The sequence below is a fragment of the Coffea eugenioides genome, chromosome 2, assembly GCF_003713205.1.
Source record: "Coffea eugenioides isolate CCC68of chromosome 2, Ceug_1.0, whole genome shotgun sequence".
In the NCBI taxonomy this organism is placed as follows: domain Eukaryota; kingdom Viridiplantae; phylum Streptophyta; class Magnoliopsida; order Gentianales; family Rubiaceae; genus Coffea; species Coffea eugenioides.
In genome coordinates this window covers 31,568,518-31,588,241 of record NC_040036.1, presented here as the reverse complement: position 1 = coordinate 31,588,241, position 19,724 = coordinate 31,568,518, and the positions used below count along the sequence as shown (strand labels likewise).

The 19,724-nt window shown below is 35.2% G+C and overlaps 3 protein-coding genes and 2 pseudogenes across 3 annotated transcripts; 3 read left to right on the top strand and 2 right to left on the bottom strand.

The window, feature by feature from the left end:
- The first annotated feature begins 2,983 nt into the window (after positions 1-2,983).
- On the top strand, positions 2,984-3,169 carry LOC113760973 (arabinogalactan protein 23-like). Its single transcript, XM_027303746.1, has one exon. The coding sequence runs from the start codon at positions 2,984-2,986 to the stop codon at positions 3,167-3,169; it is 186 nt and encodes a 61-aa protein (XP_027159547.1).
- Positions 3,170-6,618: 3,449 nt separating this feature from the next.
- On the bottom strand, positions 6,619-7,135 carry LOC113759484 (annotated as a pseudogene).
- Positions 7,136-9,084: 1,949 nt separating this feature from the next.
- On the top strand, positions 9,085-9,270 carry LOC113760969 (arabinogalactan protein 23-like). Its single transcript, XM_027303743.1, has one exon. The coding sequence runs from the start codon at positions 9,085-9,087 to the stop codon at positions 9,268-9,270; it is 186 nt and encodes a 61-aa protein (XP_027159544.1).
- Positions 9,271-12,747: 3,477 nt separating this feature from the next.
- On the bottom strand, positions 12,748-13,263 carry LOC113759483 (annotated as a pseudogene).
- A 1,955-nt stretch (positions 13,264-15,218) lies between these two features.
- LOC113760972 (arabinogalactan protein 23-like) lies at positions 15,219-15,404 on the top strand. Its single transcript, XM_027303745.1, has one exon. It carries the CDS (start codon positions 15,219-15,221, stop codon positions 15,402-15,404), a length of 186 nt encoding a protein of 61 aa, XP_027159546.1.
- The last annotated feature ends 4,320 nt before the right edge of the window (positions 15,405-19,724 follow it).

Genomic DNA, 19,724 nt, shown 5'->3' with positions numbered 1-19,724 from the left:
GGGGACTGAAATGTGCAGCATTGGTACATCTTAAAGGGGTACATCAACGAAAAACTCAAACAAGACAAATTGAATATAAACAATTGGAACCGTTCTACAGAAGTTAATTTTAAGAACTTCTACTTAAGTTTATTTATCCATTTGTTCATGTGTCTATTTCATGAAAATGATTCTTTAGCTCAGCTAGTGAGTCGGCCAACCAAGTTGGAAAGAAAAGCATCAGAAAGCATGTCTCCCAGGCTGCCTTGGGCAAGGGTGGTGAGGTGCAAATTATCAGGTTCCAATGGCAATCCCTTGGCGTCCACACATATTACAATAGGAATATCAGTGTTCACCTGAGCTTCCCTCACTGTATCTGTATAATGCTTTCCTCCTGATGCCAAAGCCACCCGTGTATGTTTCGATACTCATTAAAAAAAATAAATAAAAGCTCATTGAAGGTGACAAATTGTATGAAGTAATCAAGATATACAAGCATTGGGGATGCTCGAAATTGAGCGTTGCTATGACAAGCCATTGGATATAGACATTGGACTTACAATCCTGTATTGCGTGAACAAAAAATGTAATGAAAATCCCCCTTTAACAAGAGCAAAGCTACTACAAATTTCTATTTTTCTTTTTCCTTTTTCGCCAATATGGGGAAATCTCCAAAATATTGAGAGTTACTAATTATGCATGAAGGGTCTTTTTTTCTTTTTGGGTTGAAGGGTAGTTTTCATTTTTTTTTATAAAATTGTTTTGAGGAAGTTTCCCTAAAACTTTTGTGTAGTAAAATCGAATTTTGGTTTTATTTATTACAAGGTCCACCATTCTTCCTCCATTGCAAACATGACAGAAAATAATGAGAAAACGACTTAACAAGTTCTTGTATTTCCTTAAGTTCATTTTTTTTTTTTAACAAAGGAACCCACAGTCACTATTCGAGAGTGCATACTAGGTAAACCCCGTCCCGTGTAATAGCCCGTCAATCACACGGAGGGATAAGATGCACTAGGCAAACCCTATGCGACGGGCAAATGTCCCAAGAGAAGTTCGAACCCAGGTTGGTAGGATTCCTTAGTTCATTGTTGATCACTACGTCAGAAAGAAAAATTAACACACAATCAAGTGGGTTTCAAGGTTGTTGTTGGGCAATATTGTCAACTCAACAGCTAGTATATGCAATATTCTTTTTATTCAATACATCCTGAGATTGGTGAGGTAATTGACAATACATACTCACCTATTATTATCTTTTTTCAAACTAATAATTAACTCTAGTCACAGGCTTTTGTGTAATTAAACAATTAATACTCAAGTTCTAATTTTGTTCTATATAAGTGAAGCCATGCTTTCCCGATTCTCCTTAATTTTACTCCGGCGTGGACCCTAACTCAAATTCTTTAAAAAACTATTATTCACCCAAATCATTCTAGTTATTTGGATTGAAGAATTAATTTGATAAAGAATTTAAAATCCATCCAAATCATTCTAGATAGAGGGAGGTATATATTGAACATGAAATTGAAACATAAGGGAAGGTATATAATTGATCATTAAATTATATTGAAACAGAAGGGGAGATATATATTGAAACAGAAGGGGAGGTATATATTGATCATGAAACTGAAACAGGAGACGCGCCATGTTTTTGAAGTATATTTGATGCAAAATTTTTTATTTAATGTTTTCTGATATCAATATAGAAGACCAAAGTCCTTCTTTTCTTTTGAGGCTAATTCAATTTAAAAAAAAAAAGGCTACAATTTTTAGCTTTTTATGACAAAAAAATATAATAAATTACATCCTAAAGTGTACACGATTTCCCGTGTATGTATTAGCACATTTTCGTGCAAAACAGAGCATGAATACCTTCTATAATATTTATTGGATAATTGCACTATATTTTTTAATTAAGGTTTCAATTGCTCTCTCTTTATATAACATTAAGCTTCAAAAATTGTGGTGTCATAGACAAGTCATCACGTATAAATTACCGTGCGAGAGGTGCTGATGCATAGTTGGAAGCACGAAGCCTATAAATAAATGAAAGGACAAATATTAGTACTTAAGATAATCTGTCAAAAAATTTTTTTTTTTTAAAAATCCCTACTCACATTGGAATTCTGTTTTGTTTTGGATCTTTACCTTCTTAGAAGATCACGAATTGGAAAGGACATCACTAATTGGTCAAATCTAGATGCGCATATCATATTTACAAATAAAAAAAATGTTTAAAAAAAGGCTTGGCTGAGTAAACATCAAAACATCAAGGTAAGCATATTGTCATCTCATCCCTTGCCTCTAATGCCCTAGTCTCCTAGACTCACGTAAAATATATACCCTTTTTCCACCTATGCCTTGCGTTTCTTAACTATTTTTTAAAACAATTCACCTACAGAAAAGTAATTTTGAAACGGGATATCTCTATGTGATAGACACAAATAATTAAAAACTGGATCATCTTTTAGTTTAAATTTATCCTTAGTTTTGAAACAAGATATCTCTATGTGATAGAAACAAGTAATTAAGAAGTGGATAATCTTTTAGTTTATATTCATCCTATAAATCATATATCGTTTATAATAAGGTTTTCCCTTTTATTAAAGGCTATAGATATTAAACAATCTCATACCAAAAGTACATAGAGCATAATTAGTTTAGGTGTAACAACAAATACCCTAAACAACCTCCTACTTCTCCTACTTGTTTTTAAACCACTTATATAAAGAACCATTCAAGGGAGTAGCTTAAACATCTCCTGTCCTCATGGAAACAACTATTTTACCAGCAAATCACCACACATTTATTCCAACAAAGTCCAAAACCACACCTATAAATTGCTTCCATTAACGAAGGAAGAATGCCAAGCAAGAGCATCCAGCATCAAGAGCATCAGAAGCACAGGCATATTTTCAACCGAAAGGGGCAAGGTTGGGTAACTATTCTCAAAATTCTTTGAGGTTCTTGCCCTTCAACTGCCTAAAAAAACCCAAAAAAAATGGAGATGAAGAAGATCGCTTGTGCAGTCCTTGTGGCCGCTGCCTCCGTGAGCGCAGTCTTGGCTGAGAGCCAGGCACCCGCACCTGCACCAGAAGCAGCCAACAGTGCCTATGCTGCATTGCCCGCCGTTGGAACCGTTGTCGGTGCCTCCCTCGTGTCCTTCTTTGCCTACTACATGCACTAAATTAATTGTAAACAATTAGTTTCAGGGGCGAAGGAGATATTGAGAAATGGAGGAGTGGGTAGGAATGTAATAAAGGTGTGTTAGGGCATGATGTCTGGATATCGATACAAACAATCAACTAATGATATACCCTAATCTAATTAGAACATTATGGTACGATTTGACATTGCTTTGAATAGTGAAACAAGGAGATGAAGCAACAGTTCTTCCAAGGACTATTTGTCGTATAAGAATTTGGGGGATTGAAATGTGCAGCATTTTTACATCTTAAAAGGGTACATCAACGAAAAACTCAAACAAGACAAATTCAATATAAACAATTGGAACTGTTCTACCGAAGTTAATTTTAAGAACTTCTACTTAAGTTTATTTATCCATTTGTTCATGTGTCTATTTCATGAAAATGATTCTTTAGCTCAGCTAGTGAGTCCGCCTACCAAGTTGGAAAGAAAAGCATCAGAAAGCATGCCTCCCAGGCTGCCTTGGGCAGGGGTGGTGAGGTGCAAATTATCAGGTTCCAATGGCAATCCCTTGGCGTCCACACATATTACAATAGGAAGATCAGCGTTCAGCTGAGCTTCCCTCACTATGTCTGTATAATGCTTTCCTCCTGATGCCAAAGCCACCCGTGTATGTTTTGATACTCATTAAAAATAAAAAATAAAAATAAAAGCTCATTGAAGGTGACAAATTGTATGAAGTAATCAAGATATACAAGCATTGGGGATGCTCGAAATTGAGCATTGTTATGACAAGCCATTGGATATAGACATTGGACTTACAATCCTGTATTGCGTGAAAAAAAAAATGTAATGAAAATCCCCCTTTAACAAGAGCAAAGCTACTACTACTTTCTATTTTTCTTTTTCCTTTTTCGCCAATATGGGGAAATCTCCAAAATCTTGAGAGTTACTAATTATGCATGAAGGGTCTTTTTTTCTTTTTGGGTTGAAGGGTAGTTTTCATTTTTTTTTATAAAATTGTTTTGAGGAAGTTTCCCTAAAACTTTTGTGTAGTAAAATCGAATTTTGGTTTTATTTATTACAAGGTCCATCATTCTTCCTCCATTGCAATCATAACAGAAAATAATGAGAAAACGACTTAACAAGTTTTTCTATTTCCTTAAGTTCATTTTTTTTTTTTGTAGACAAGGAACCCACAGTCACTATTCGAGAGTGTACACTAGGTAAACCCCGTCCCGCGCAATAGCCCGTCAACCACACGGAGGGATAAGATGCACTAGGCAAACCCTATGCGACGGGCAAATGTCCCAAGAGAGATTCGAACCCGGATTAGTAGGATTCCTTAGTTCATTGTTGATCACTAGGTCAGAAAGAAAAATTAACACACAATCAAGTGGGTTTCAAGGTTGCTGTTAGGCAATATTGTCAACTCAATAGCTAGTATATGCAATATTCTTTTTATTCAATACATCCTGAGATTGGTGAGGTAATTGAGAATACATACTCACCCATTATTATCTTCTTCCAAACTAATAATTAACTCTAGTCACAGGCTTTTGTGTAATTAAACAATTAATACTCAAGTTCTAATTTTGTTCTCTATAAGTAAAGCCATGCTTTCCTGATTCTCCTTAATTTTACTCCGGCGTGTAGGGGTGTGCATCGAATTCGAAATCGGTAAATCGGAAGTTTGAAATCGGAATTTTTCAAAAATTTGACATGGATTTTCCCGACCGATTTCGAATTCGAAATGGCCAGTTCCGATTTCGACTTCTGACGGGGTTTTGATATACGTACAAGTTAAAATCCGATTTACACCCGTTTGACTGTAAGTATACAGGTCAAATTAGTAGTTTAGGGTATATATCGGATCGATCCCACGAGGAAGATTGAACAATTACCAGCATTACTAAAACTTCTCTATTATTTAGACTATCAATGAATTATAAGAAATGAATCCTACTGAACCTATGCAAAATAACAAATGAAAGCTCCTTAGGTTATGGTATCCCTAACTACTCATGCAAGTGCTATTTTTGGATCATTGGGAACTACTATCTTGGCTAGCTATGGTGTAATTTCCTTATGCATATGAATCCTACTTTCGTAGTGAGTTAATTATACTCATAACTAATCCAAACCTATTCTCATGGTTATGAAATTAGCTACAAGTTCATTTTTTCTGTGAAATTATATGAAATGAATCACTAAAATCACATAGGTGCACCTCTACTCTCGTGAGTGTACTCCCTGTGTTTAACACTTCTTGAACCAGTGTTAAATCTCAATTTTCATTGCAGAAACAACACCTTAGATAATCACAATCAATGGTACCAGATTAATCATGATTTTAAAGAGCTAAAGTGCTAAATAACTTGCTCAAATCATAGCAATCAAATAGCCAAATAATAAACATTAACAATCATAGGAAGTTCAACCAAACCCAAGGCATAAACTTTAGAGACACATAAATAACATAAAATCCAGACTTGTATATTAACCAAACTTGGAATTAAGTACAAAAGATAAAGAATTGGAAAGAAATGTAACCCTTGTCACATGAGTTCATCTCCTTGCCTTCTTCATCCTCCAACCTCCTCTTCCTCTAGCTAATAAACAAGATGGATGAACTACTACTCTATACTAAACTAATCTAACACTCAGAAAATGGAAGAGCTACATTTCTGCAGACTTCAAGCTTTCTCCCGTATGATCTTCTTGAATCTTGCAAGTTTTTTGCTATATAAAGGTAAAAGGTAGTCAAGGAATGAGGTTTACACCTCCCTTTTACAGCTGCAAAATGTTTGTCACATGTCTAGCATTACATGTGACTTATTAGAGGTGAAATCAAGTTGTCCGCGTAAAGAACAGACTTTTCTAACCATAATCGGGCCATAAATCTGTCCAAGTTCCGCCCGGATTGATACAGTGACCTTTTTGTGCAATTTCTATTCAATTTCCAGCTCCGCTCCAATTTTGCCTCAACTTTAACTAAACTTTTCTTGATGATAGAAGCTAATTTAACTCTTGACCAAAACATAAAACTTGTAACTCTTTGAGTTAGCTTTCCAATGCATGAAGAATCACCTCATTTGGATTTGTGTAGCCTGAGAAATGACTAAAATACTCTTGACTGCTCACTGCCCTGTTTCAACTTCGACCAATAGAAATTGGCTACTGTAATTCGGCTTTTTGACCTAGAAAACCTTCAAACTGGATTTTGATGTCTTCAATTCTTATATTCAAATTGATTCAAGAATCATCTCAATCCGATTACTGTAGCTCAAGTTATAGCCGAAATACTAAAATGTGTTAAAGCTATCAAAAATGCACAAAATGCAAGTAAAAAGTGATAAAAACCTCATTAAATCACTTAAGACATTTTTCCCCAATTATAGCCAAAATTATTCATTTTCTTCCAACAATATAACCAAAGTGACTAAAAATAACATAAAATGTCATTCAATTATTACGTAAATTAGTCACTTATCCAATTCGATTCCGAATTTCGGTGAATTCCGAATTCACCGAATTCAAAAACCTGCTTTCCCAAGGTATATTGGGGAACCAGCTCAGCAAAACCCTAACCACCAAAACCCCGTTGTATATATCCAGCCATTTTGCCATCCCGGCTGCAACCGCGGTGAACGGTGTTCAAAGTTCCAGTGGATGCATCCCCAATTGGGGCGAAAAAAACCGGGCCGGCGGAGTGGACTAAAGGCTCCGGCAGGCCATGAAAGCCCTTCAATTGCAGGCCCAAATTGAGAACCTTGGAGGCCGTTAGAGCGAGAGCCAACAGTGTAGTCACCGTCCGAGTTGAACTGGTGAGCAAAGATAGAGCGGGGTTCTGGTAACCAGAGCTTTTGGCAATTATTGCCGGCCTTTTAGGGTTTGCTAGGGAGAAGGAAAGCCGCAGAGGATAGGCAGCGGTGAGGTTGTTCGGAGAAATAACGGTAGGTTTTCGGAGGATTAAGGTCTGAGAGGCTATCAGGGAAAAAGCCATCTGGCTTTGGCTCGAACGAAATCTCCGGATTCTGAAGACTGCGGAGTTGATTCTAGAATTGCCCAAGCCGTCTTCCTTCAATTGGGCTTTAAGTAACCTTTGCGAGCCTTATCTATTCTTTTTTTATTCCGATTAGTAGTACTTTATTGTTAAAAAATATTATATTATATATATATTATAAAATGAAATCGAAATTATATTTTCGAATTCGACCCGATTTCAACCAATTCGAAATCAGAATTACTGAATTCTATTCCAAATTATCGAATTCGAAATTCCGAATTTAATTCGAAATCGGTCGGTAAATCGAAATTTTTCAACTTTGCACACCCTTACCGGCGTGGGCCCTAACTCAAATTCTTTAAAAAACTATTATTACCCAAATCATTCTAGTTATTTGGATTGAAGAATTTGATAAAAAATTTAAAATCCATCCAAACCATTCTAGATAGAGGGAGGCATATATTGATCATGAAATTGAAACAGAAGGGAAGGTATATAATTGATCATTAAATTATGTTGAAACAGAAGGGGAGATATTTATTGAAACAGAAGGGGAGGTATATATTGATCATGAAACTGAAACAGGAGACGCGCCATGTTTTTGAAGTATATTTGATGCAAAATTTTGTATTTAATGTTTTCTGATATCAGTATAGAAGATCAAAGTCCTTCTTTTCTTTTGAGGCTAATTCAATATAAAAAAAAAAGGCCACAATTTTTAGCTTTTTATGACAAAAAAATATAATAAATTACATCCTAAAGTGTACACGATTTCCCGTGTATGTATTAGCACATTTTCGTGCAAAACAGAGTATGAATACCTTCTATAATATTTATTGGATAATTGCACTATATTTTTTAATTAAGGTTTCAATTGCTCTCTCTTTATATAACATTAAGCTTCAAAAATTGTGGTGTCATGGACAAGTCATCACATATAAATTACCGTGCGAGAGGTGCCGATGCATAGTTGGAAGCACCAAGCCTATAAATAAATGAAAGGACAAATATTAGCACTTCAGATAATCTGTCAAAAATTTTTTTTAAAAAATCCCTACTCACATTGGAATTCTGTTTTGTTTTGGATCTTTACCATCTTAGAAGATCACGAATTGGAAAGGACATCACTAATTGGTCAAATCTAGATGCGCATATCATATTTACAAATAAAAAAATGTTTAAAAAAAGGCTTGGCTGAGTAAACATCAAAACATCAAGGTAAGCATATTGTCATCTCATCCCTTGCCTCTAATGCCCTAGTCTCCTAGACTCACGTAAAATATATACCCTTTTTCCACCTATGCCTTACGTTTCTTAACTATTTTTTAAAACAATTCACCTACAGAAAAGTAATTTTGAAACGGGATATCTCTATGTGATAGACACAAATAATTAAAAAATGGATCATCTTTTAGTTTAAATTTATCCTTAGTTTTGAAACAAGATATCTCTATGTGATAGAAACAAGTAATTAAGAAGTGGATAATCTTTTAGTTTATATTCATCCTATAAATCATATATCGTTTATAATAAGGTTTTCCCTTTTATTAAAGGCTATAGATATTAAACAATCTCATACCAAAAGTACATAGAGCATAATTAGTTTAGGTGTAACAACAAATACCCTAAACAACCTCCTACTTCTCCTACTTGTTTTCAAACCACTTATATAAAGAACCATTCAAGGGAGTAGCTTAAACATCTCCTGTCCTCGTGGAAACAACTACTTTACCAGCAAATCACCACACATTTATTCCAACAAAGTCCAAAACCACACCTATAAATTGCTTCCATTAACGAAGGAAGAAAGCCAAGCAAGAGCATCCAGCATCAAGAGCATCAGAAGCACAGGCATATTTTCAACCGAAAGGGGCAAGGTTGGGTAACTATTCTCAAAATTATTTGAGGTTCTTGCCCATCAACTGCCTTAAAAAAACCCAAAAAAAATGGAGATGAAGAAGATCGCTTGTGCAGTCCTTGTGGCCGCTGCCTCCGTGAGCGCAGTCTTGGCTGAGAGCCAGGCACCCGCACCTGCACCAGAAGCAGCCAACAGTGCCTATGCTGCATTGCCCGCCGTTGGAACCGTTGTCGGTGCCTCCCTCGTGTCCTTCTTTGCCTACTACATGCACTAAATTAATTGTAAACAATTAGTTTCAGGGGCGAAGGAGATATTGAGAAATGGAGGAGTGGGTAGGAATGTAATAAAGGTGTGTTAGGGCATGATGTCTGGATATCGATACAAACAATCAACTAATGATATACCCTAATCTAATTAGAACATTATGGTACGATTTGACATTGCTTTGAATAGTGAAACAAGGAGATGAAGCAACAGTTCTTCCAAGGACTATTTGTCGTATAAGAATTTGGGGGATTGAAATGTGCAGCATTTTTACATCTTAAAAGGGTACATCAACGAAAAACTCAAACAAGACAAATTCAATATAAACAATTGGAACTGTTCTACCGAAGTTAATTTTAAGAACTTCTACTTAAGTTTATTTATCCATTTGTTCATGTGTCTATTTCATGAAAATGATTCTTTAGCTCAGCTAGTGAGTCCGCCTACCAAGTTGGAAAGAAAAGCATCAGAAAGCATGCCTCCCAGGCTGCCTTGGGCAGGGGTGGTGAGGTGCAAATTATCAGGTTCCAATGGCAATCCCTTGGCGTCCACACATATTACAATAGGAAGATCAGCGTTCAGCTGAGCTTCCCTCACTATGTCTGTATAATGCTTTCCTCCTGATGCCAAAGCCACCCGTGTATGTTTTGATACTCATTAAAAATAAAAAATAAAAATAAAAGCTCATTGAAGGTGACAAATTGTATGAAGTAATCAAGATATACAAGCATTGGGGATGCTCGAAATTGAGCATTGTTATGACAAGCCATTGGATATAGACATTGGACTTACAATCCTGTATTGCGTGAAAAAAAAAATGTAATGAAAATCCCCCTTTAACAAGAGCAAAGCTACTACTACTTTCTATTTTTCTTTTTCCTTTTTCGCCAATATGGGGAAATCTCCAAAATCTTGAGAGTTACTAATTATGCATGAAGGGTCTTTTTTTCTTTTTGGGTTGAAGGGTAGTTTTCATTTTTTTTTATAAAATTGTTTTGAGGAAGTTTCCCTAAAACTTTTGTGTAGTAAAATCGAATTTTGGTTTTATTTATTACAAGGTCCATCATTCTTCCTCCATTGCAATCATAACAGAAAATAATGAGAAAACGACTTAACAAGTTTTTCTATTTCCTTAAGTTCATTTTTTTTTTTTGTAGACAAGGAACCCACAGTCACTATTCGAGAGTGTACACTAGGTAAACCCCGTCCCGCGCAATAGCCCGTCAACCACACGGAGGGATAAGATGCACTAGGCAAACCCTATGCGACGGGCAAATGTCCCAAGAGAGATTCGAACCCGGATTAGTAGGATTCCTTAGTTCATTGTTGATCACTAGGTCAGAAAGAAAAATTAACACACAATCAAGTGGGTTTCAAGGTTGCTGTTAGGCAATATTGTCAACTCAATAGCTAGTATATGCAATATTCTTTTTATTCAATACATCCTGAGATTGGTGAGGTAATTGAGAATACATACTCACCCATTATTATCTTCTTCCAAACTAATAATTAACTCTAGTCACAGGCTTTTGTGTAATTAAACAATTAATACTCAAGTTCTAATTTTGTTCTCTATAAGTAAAGCCATGCTTTCCTGATTCTCCTTAATTTTACTCCGGCGTGTAGGGGTGTGCATCGAATTCGAAATCGGTAAATCGGAAGTTTGAAATCGGAATTTTTCAAAAATTTGACATGGATTTTCCCGACCGATTTCGAATTCGAAATGGCCAGTTCCGATTTCGACTTCTGACGGGGTTTTGATATACGTACAAGTTAAAATCCGATTTACACCCGTTTGACTGTAAGTATACAGGTCAAATTAGTAGTTTAGGGTATATATCGGATCGATCCCACGAGGAAGATTGAACAATTACCAGCATTACTAAAACTTCTCTATTATTTAGACTATCAATGAATTATAAGAAATGAATCCTACTGAACCTATGCAAAATAACAAATGAAAGCTCCTTAGGTTATGGTATCCCTAACTACTCATGCAAGTGCTATTTTTGGATCATTGGGAACTACTATCTTGGCTAGCTATGGTGTAATTTCCTTATGCATATGAATCCTACTTTCGTAGTGAGTTAATTATACTCATAACTAATCCAAACCTATTCTCATGGTTATGAAATTAGCTACAAGTTCATTTTTTCTGTGAAATTATATGAAATGAATCACTAAAATCACATAGGTGCACCTCTACTCTCGTGAGTGTACTCCCTGTGTTTAACACTTCTTGAACCAGTGTTAAATCTCAATTTTCATTGCAGAAACAACACCTTAGATAATCACAATCAATGGTACCAGATTAATCATGATTTTAAAGAGCTAAAGTGCTAAATAACTTGCTCAAATCATAGCAATCAAATAGCCAAATAATAAACATTAACAATCATAGGAAGTTCAACCAAACCCAAGGCATAAACTTTAGAGACACATAAATAACATAAAATCCAGACTTGTATATTAACCAAACTTGGAATTAAGTACAAAAGATAAAGAATTGGAAAGAAATGTAACCCTTGTCACATGAGTTCATCTCCTTGCCTTCTTCATCCTCCAACCTCCTCTTCCTCTAGCTAATAAACAAGATGGATGAACTACTACTCTATACTAAACTAATCTAACACTCAGAAAATGGAAGAGCTACATTTCTGCAGACTTCAAGCTTTCTCCCGTATGATCTTCTTGAATCTTGCAAGTTTTTTGCTATATAAAGGTAAAAGGTAGTCAAGGAATGAGGTTTACACCTCCCTTTTACAGCTGCAAAATGTTTGTCACATGTCTAGCATTACATGTGACTTATTAGAGGTGAAATCAAGTTGTCCGCGTAAAGAACAAACTTTTCTAACCACAATCGGGCCAGAAATCTGGCCATAAATCCATCCAAGTTCCGCCGAATTGATACAGTGACCTTTTTGTGCAATTTCTATTCAATTTCCAGCTCCGCTCCAATTTTGCCTCAACTTTAACTAAACTTTTCTTGATGATAGAAGCTGATTTAACTCTTGACCAAAACATAAAACTTGTAACTCTTTGAGTTAGCTTTCCAATGCATGATGAATCAGCTCATTTGGATTTGTGTAGGCTGAGAAATGACTAAAATACCCTTGACTGCTCACTGCCCTGTTTCAGCTTTGACCAATAGAAATTGGCTACTGTAATTCGGCTTTTTGACCTAGAAAACCTTCAAACTGGATTTTGATGTCTTCAACAAAGTTGTAGATCTATTTCTTATATTCAAATTGATTCAAGAATCATCTCAATCCGATTACTGTAGCTCAAGTTATAGCCGAAATACTAAAATGTGTCAAAGCTGTCAAAAATGCACAAAATGCAAGTAAAAAGTGATAAAAACCTCATTAAATCACTTAAGACATTTTTCCTCAATTATAGCCAAAATTATTCATTTTCTTCTAATAATATAACCAAAGTGACTAAAAATAACATAAAATGTCATTCAATTATTGCGTAAATTAGTCACTTATCCAATTCGATTCCGAATTTCGGTGAATTCCAAATTCACCGAATTCAAAAACCTGCTTTCCCAAGGTATATTGGGGAACCAGCTCAGCAAAACCCTAACCATCAAAACCCCGTTGTATATATCCAGCCATTTTGCCATCCCGGCTGCAACCGCGGTGAACGGTGTTCAAAGTTCCAGTGGATGCATCCCCAATTGTGGCGAAAAAAGCCGGGCCGGCGGAGTGGACTAAAGGCTCCGGTAGGCCATGAAAGCCCTTCAATTGCAGGCCCAAATTGAGAACCTTGGAGGCCGTTAGAGCGAGAGCCAACAGTGTAGTCACCGTCCGAGTTGAACTGGTGAGCAAAGATAGAGCGGGGTTCTGGTAACCAGAGCTTTTGGCAATTATTGCCGGCCTTTTAGGGTTTGCTAGGGAGAAGGAAAGCCGCAGAGGATAGGCAGCGGTGAGGTTGTTCGGAGAAATAACGGTAGATTTCGGAGGATTAAGGTCTGAGAGGCTATCAGGGAAAAAGCCATCTGGCTTTGGCTCGAACGAAATCTCCGGATTCTGAAGACTGCGGAGTTGATTCTAGAATTGCCCAAGCCGTCTTCCTTCAATTGGGCTTTAAGTAACCTTTGCGAGCCTTATCTATTCTTTTTTTATTCCGATTAGTAGTACTTTATTGTTAAAAAATATTATATTATATATATATTATAAAATGAAATCGAAATTATATTTTCGAATTCGACCCGATTTCAACCAATTCGAAATCAGAATTACTGAATTCTATTCCAAATTATCGAATTCGAAATTCCGAATTTAATTCGAAATCGGTCGGTAAATCGAAATTTTTCAACTTTGCACACCCTTACCGGCGTGGGCCCTAACTCAAATTCTTTAAAAAACTATTATTACCCAAATCATTCTAGTTATTTGGATTGAAGAATTTGATAAAAAATTTAAAATCCATCCAAACCATTCTAGATAGAGGGAGGCATATATTGATCATGAAATTGAAACAGAAGGGAAGGTATATAATTGATCATTAAATTATGTTGAAACAGAAGGGGAGATATTTATTGAAACAGAAGGGGAGGTATATATTGATCATGAAACTGAAACAGGAGACGCGCCATGTTTTTGAAGTATATTTGATGCAAAATTTTGTATTTAATGTTTTCTGATATCAGTATAGAAGATCAAAGTCCTTCTTTTCTTTTGAGGCTAATTCAATAAAAAAAAAAAAGGCTACAATTTTTAGCTTTTTATGACAAAAAAATATAATAAATTACATCCTAAAGTGTACACGATTTCCCGTGTATGTATTAGCACATTTTCGTGCAAAACAGAGTATGAATACCTTCTATAATATTTATTGGATAATTGCACTATATTTTTTAATTAAGGTTTCAATTGCTCTCTCTTTATATAACATTAAGCTTCAAAAATTGTGGTGTCATGGACAAGTCATCACATATAAATTACCGTGCGAGAGGTGCCGATGCATAGTTGGAAGCACTAAGCCTATAAATAAATGAAAGGACAAATATTAGTACTTAAGATAATCTGTCAAAATTTTTTTTTTTTTTAAAATCCCTACTCACATTGGAATTCTGTTTTGTTTTGGATCTTTACCTTCTTAGAAGATCACGAATTGGAAAGGACATCACTAATTGGTCAAATCTAGATGCGCATATCATATTTACAATTAAAAAAATGTTTAAAAAAAGGCTTGGCTGAGTAAAAATCAAAACATCAAGGTAAGCATATTGTCATCTCATCCCTTGTCTCTAATGCCTTAGTCTCCTAGACTCACGTAAAATATATACCCTTTTTCCACCTATGCCTTGCGTTTCTTAACTATTTTTTATAACAATTCACCTACAGAAAAGTAATTTTGAAACGGGATATCTCTATGTGACAGACACAAATAATTTAAAAGTGGATCATCTTTTAGTTTAAATTTATCCTTAGTTTTGAAACAAGATATCTCTGTGTGATAGAAACAAGTAATTAAGAAGTGGATAATCTTTTAGTTTATATTCATCCTATAAATCATATATCGTTTATAATAAGGTTTTCCCTTTTATTAAAGGCTATAGATATTAAACAATCTCATACCAAAAGTACATATAGAGCATAATTAGTTTAGGTGCAACAACAAATACCCTAAACAACCTCCTACTTCTCCTACTTGTTTTCAAACCACTTATATAAAGAACCATTCAAGGGAGTAGCTTAAACATCTCCTGTCCTCGTGGAAACAACTACTTTACCTGCAAATCACCACACATTTATTCCAACAAAGTCCAAAACCACACCTATAAATGGCTTCCATTAACGAAGGAAGAAAGCCAAGCAAGAGCATCCAGCATCAAGAGCATCAGAAGCACAGGCATATTTTCAACCGAAAGGGGCAAGGTTGGGTAACTATTCTCAAAATTCTTTGAGGTTCTTGCCCTTCAACTGCCTTAAAAAAACCCCAAAAAAAATGGAGATGAAGAAGATCGCTTGTGCAGTCCTTGTGGCCGCTGCCTCCGTGAGCGCAGTCTTGGCTGAGAGCCAGGCACCCGCACCTGCACCAGAAGCAGCCAACAGTGCCTATGCTGCATTGCCCGCCGTTGGAACCGTTGTCGGTGCCTCCCTCGTGTCCTTCTTTGCCTACTACAGGCACTAAATTAATTGCTAAACAATTAGTTTCAGGGGTGAAGGAGATATTGAGAAATGGAGGAGTGGGGAGGAATGTAATAAAGGTGTGTTAGGGCATGATGTCTGGATATCGATACAAACAATCAAAATATGATATTGTTTTATAAACCATTGTTGTTGGTTTTTTGTAATCGATTCATTTGACTCAATGGAATAAAGGAACTATTTCCTAGTAAATTTTCTATTTTTGGTTACATGAACCATTTTAGCTTTTTTTCATCTTTATTAATTGTTCCTCGAACCTCAACCTTAATCCTTTGTGTTTATAGGTTTCAATGATGTCATTTGTCATTTTGTAATTGATGTGACGATTTGTTTGGTAACGTTTTTAATTAGATGAATTTTCATTTGGAAATGCTTCAACAAATTCAACATAACTTCTTATTTGAGTACAAGATACGAGATGGGCTTTCATGAATCATTTCGACTGTTTTAGTAAATAGATTACAAAAGGTGACTTTCTGGATATACAAGTTTGTCATTTTTCTCTTAAAAAGATGTCAAGGAAAACAAATTCTTGGGCAAATTATACTTTACCTTCCCGTGATTTAGTGTTTTTTTACATAACTCCCTCATGATTTCAAAAGCTATACATAATTCCTTCATGATTTGAATTAAAGTGTCAAAGTGATAGAATGATCATTCATAACGGAATCACCTAAAATGTCAAAAATACCCTTATGTAAAATTAAAAATTATTTATTAACCAAGGGGAGTTATGTGTATATTTTGGAAATCATAAGGGGGTTTTATGGTAAAATATTAAACTATAAGGAAGTTATTTAGTGAATCATAAAATCATACGGGGTTAGTGTGTCATGTGTTTATAAGGGTAATTTCGACATTTTTAAAAGTTCCGTTACGACACTTTGACACTTTAATTCAAATCATGAGGAGATTATGTATAACTTTTGAAACCATAGGAGGGTTATGTTGAAAAACTAAACCACAAGGGGATAAAATGTAATTTGTCCTAAATTCTTATCATGCCACTCTTTCACTGTTGCAGGATGATCATCTCACGCTTTCATTGTTTGAAGATGTTCTTGTTTGAAATTCAAACCATCATATTCTTAGCACCGTATATTTTACTTTTTATCTTTTAGAAAATATAATTTGATGGTTTTCGACAAGTTTTGCGATTTGGCATCAAAATCCTATTTTTTCCCATTATATGTATGTCTTATTTTGTGCACATGGATTTTTCTGTGCACATGGGATTATATCTTACTTTGTGCACATGATTTTTTTTATGCAAATAGGATTTTTTGCAAGTGTAGATTTACGATGAAATTCTATAATGATTGTAATCTCCGGTAGCAGGAATAACACTAGCTGGCGAAAGTGCTAAGTTCATAACAAATTTTTTATTCGTACTCTTTTTTTTCAAATGTGCGTGTATGCCAGCAAAAATGATTATATGTGCACATATGTTAATCATTCAATAACGTTTAAACTGTCTCCCATTATCCTGCATTATTTAGTAGAGTCTCATTCTTTTTCAACAAAGTGTCTTAGTGTTCCATTATCCTAGATTATTTAGGAGAATCCCTAACCTTTTCAACAAAGTGTCTTAGTGTCCCATTATCCCCTAATCCCTTACTTTTTCAACAAAATGTCTTGATGTCCCATTATCCTAAATTATTTAGGATAGTGGCAGATTATTTAGGAGAATCCCTTACTTTTTCAACAAAGTGTCAAAGTGTGGGGATGGCTCTTTCCATGTTAGAGTAAGTGTCTTAGTGTCCCATTATCCTAGATTATTTAGGGAGTCCCTTACTTTTTCAACAAAGTGTCTTAGGCCCTGTTTGATAATCCCATTCAACATTTAAACTTAATAGATTTATATAGTAATGTGTTGAGATACGTTTGATAATAAAAAATTGAACATTTGAATTAATTAAGTAGCACTGAATTTTCTAGGCAAAACATGCTCCCAAAAATAAATAATAAGCTATTCACTTATCACTGAATGTGACATACACTCAAATGTATTAGATTTAATATTTAACAATTCAATAACTTAATAGATTCAGATTTTAGATTTCAGTTTAATCAAACACACCCTTAGTGTTCCATTATCTTAGATTATTTAGGATAGTCGCAGATTATTTAGGAGAGTCAATTACTTATTCAACAAAGTGTCAAAAGTGTGGGGATGGCTCTTTCCATGTTGTTCGATGAAAATAGTGGCAGATTATTTAGGAGAGTCCCTTACTTTTTCAACAAAGTGTCAATGTCGTGCCCCATTTTTTGAAATAAATGAAAAGGTGTTTAAAAATGAGTTTTTCGATTTTAGAAAATAAATAAAAAAGGCCTAAAATGGGATTTAGAGAATGCGATAGTTTGGATCCAAAATATTAGTTTAAAAAGGATTTTTGGAAAAAGAGAGTCGCCATTTGATATCGAGTTTAGGTGTACCAAATCACTCAAAATATATAAATATATATATATTAAATGAAAACAAATAAAACCCTTCTAGACGATTTTAGGTTTTTGAAAATAAGATAAAAGAGTTCGGGAGTCACGGTTGAAGAAAGGGAAGACAAAGATTTGATTGATCCAAATTTAAGGCAATTTTTCAACCTAACCAAGGCTAGATATGAGATTTAGTCAAAAATTTTCCTAATTTAATATCTAAATTTATCATATTTGGATGCTTCTATATGGATGCAAAGCTAGACCTAAGAGATATCTTTTTTTTTTCGGAAACGATAGGATTTTCTATTTTTACTAATAGAGAAATACAATGTATGAGCAAGGGCTCAACTTGTCCTTTACAAAAGTGTACTAAGACACTGAGGATCAAATAACTCCTCATCAAAGAGTATTGATAAGTGACTAATTTACGTAATAATTGTATGATATTTTATATTATTTTTAGTCACTTTGGGTATATTATTGGAAGAAAATGATTCATTTTGGCTATAATTGGTATAAAATGCTTTTGTTCAATTAAATGAGGTTTTTATCACTTTTTACTTGAATTTTGTGTATTTTGACAGTTTTGACACATTTTCGTATTTCGGCTATAACTTGAGCTACAATGATCGGATTGGGATGATTCTTGAACCCATTTGAAGATAAGAGATAGATCTACAACTTTGGTGAAGACATCTGAATCCAGTTTGAAGGTTTTCCAGGTCAAAAGGCCGAAGTACAGAGTCAATTGCTATTGGTCGAAACTGGAACAAGGCATGGAGCAGGCAAGGGTATTTCAGTCATATCTCAGCCTACACAGATCCAAATGAGGTGATTCTTGATGCATTAGAAAGATAACTCAAAAGGCTACAACTTTCGTGTTTTAGACATGAGCTGGTTCAGCCTCTAACATCAAGAAAAGATTGGTTGAAGTTGGGCCAAAAACAGAGCAAGTGATCCACACTCGGATCCACTATTCATCCGAACCCTCGGTTGTTTCTGGGTTAGTGGAACCGAGCTCGGATCCATACGGATCCGAGGTACTGTAGCAGCTCGGATCACTGTAGCAGCCCAGATTTACTGTAGCAATCCGGCCTGAATTTGGCCGGATTTGTGGCCGGATTCCTGGCCGGATTGTGGTCAGAAAAGGCTGCTCTGTACGCGTAAAACTCAATTTCACCTCCACCAACTCACATGGATGCTAGACATGTGAGAAACATTACCAGCTGTAAGGAGAAAGTGTAAAGCTTCATTCCTTGACCACCTTTCATCATAAAAGAGCCAAATTCATTGCAAAGAGGAGATGGGGAGTCCATAGCAGAAAAATATAGAGAGTGAGCTACGGGAGAAAGCTGGAAGCTGCAGAAATGTAGCTCTTTCATCTCTCTAGTGTTAGTTTAGCTTAGTATAGAGTAGTGTAGCTTTTCCATTCTTGTTTATTATCTAGATTAGGATGAGGATGGAGGATGAAGAAGGCAAGGAAGAAAGCTCATGTGACAAGGGTTGTATTCCTTCTAAATTCTTTATCTTTTGTATTTGATTCCAATTTTAGTTAATATACAAGTTCTGGATTTTGTGTTCATTATGTGTTTCTAAAGTTTATACCTTGGGTTTGGTTGAACTTTCTATAATTGTTAGTGTTTATTATTTGGTTATTTGATTGCTAGGATTTGAGCAAGTTATTTAGCACTTTGGCTCTTTAAATCATGATTAATCTGGTACCATTGATTGTGATTATCTAAGGTGTTGTTTCTGCAATGGAAATTGAGATTTAACACTAGTTCAAGAAGTGCTAAACATAGGGAGTACACTCACGAAAGTAGAGGTGCATCTATGTGGTTTTTAGTGGTTCATTTCATGTAATTTC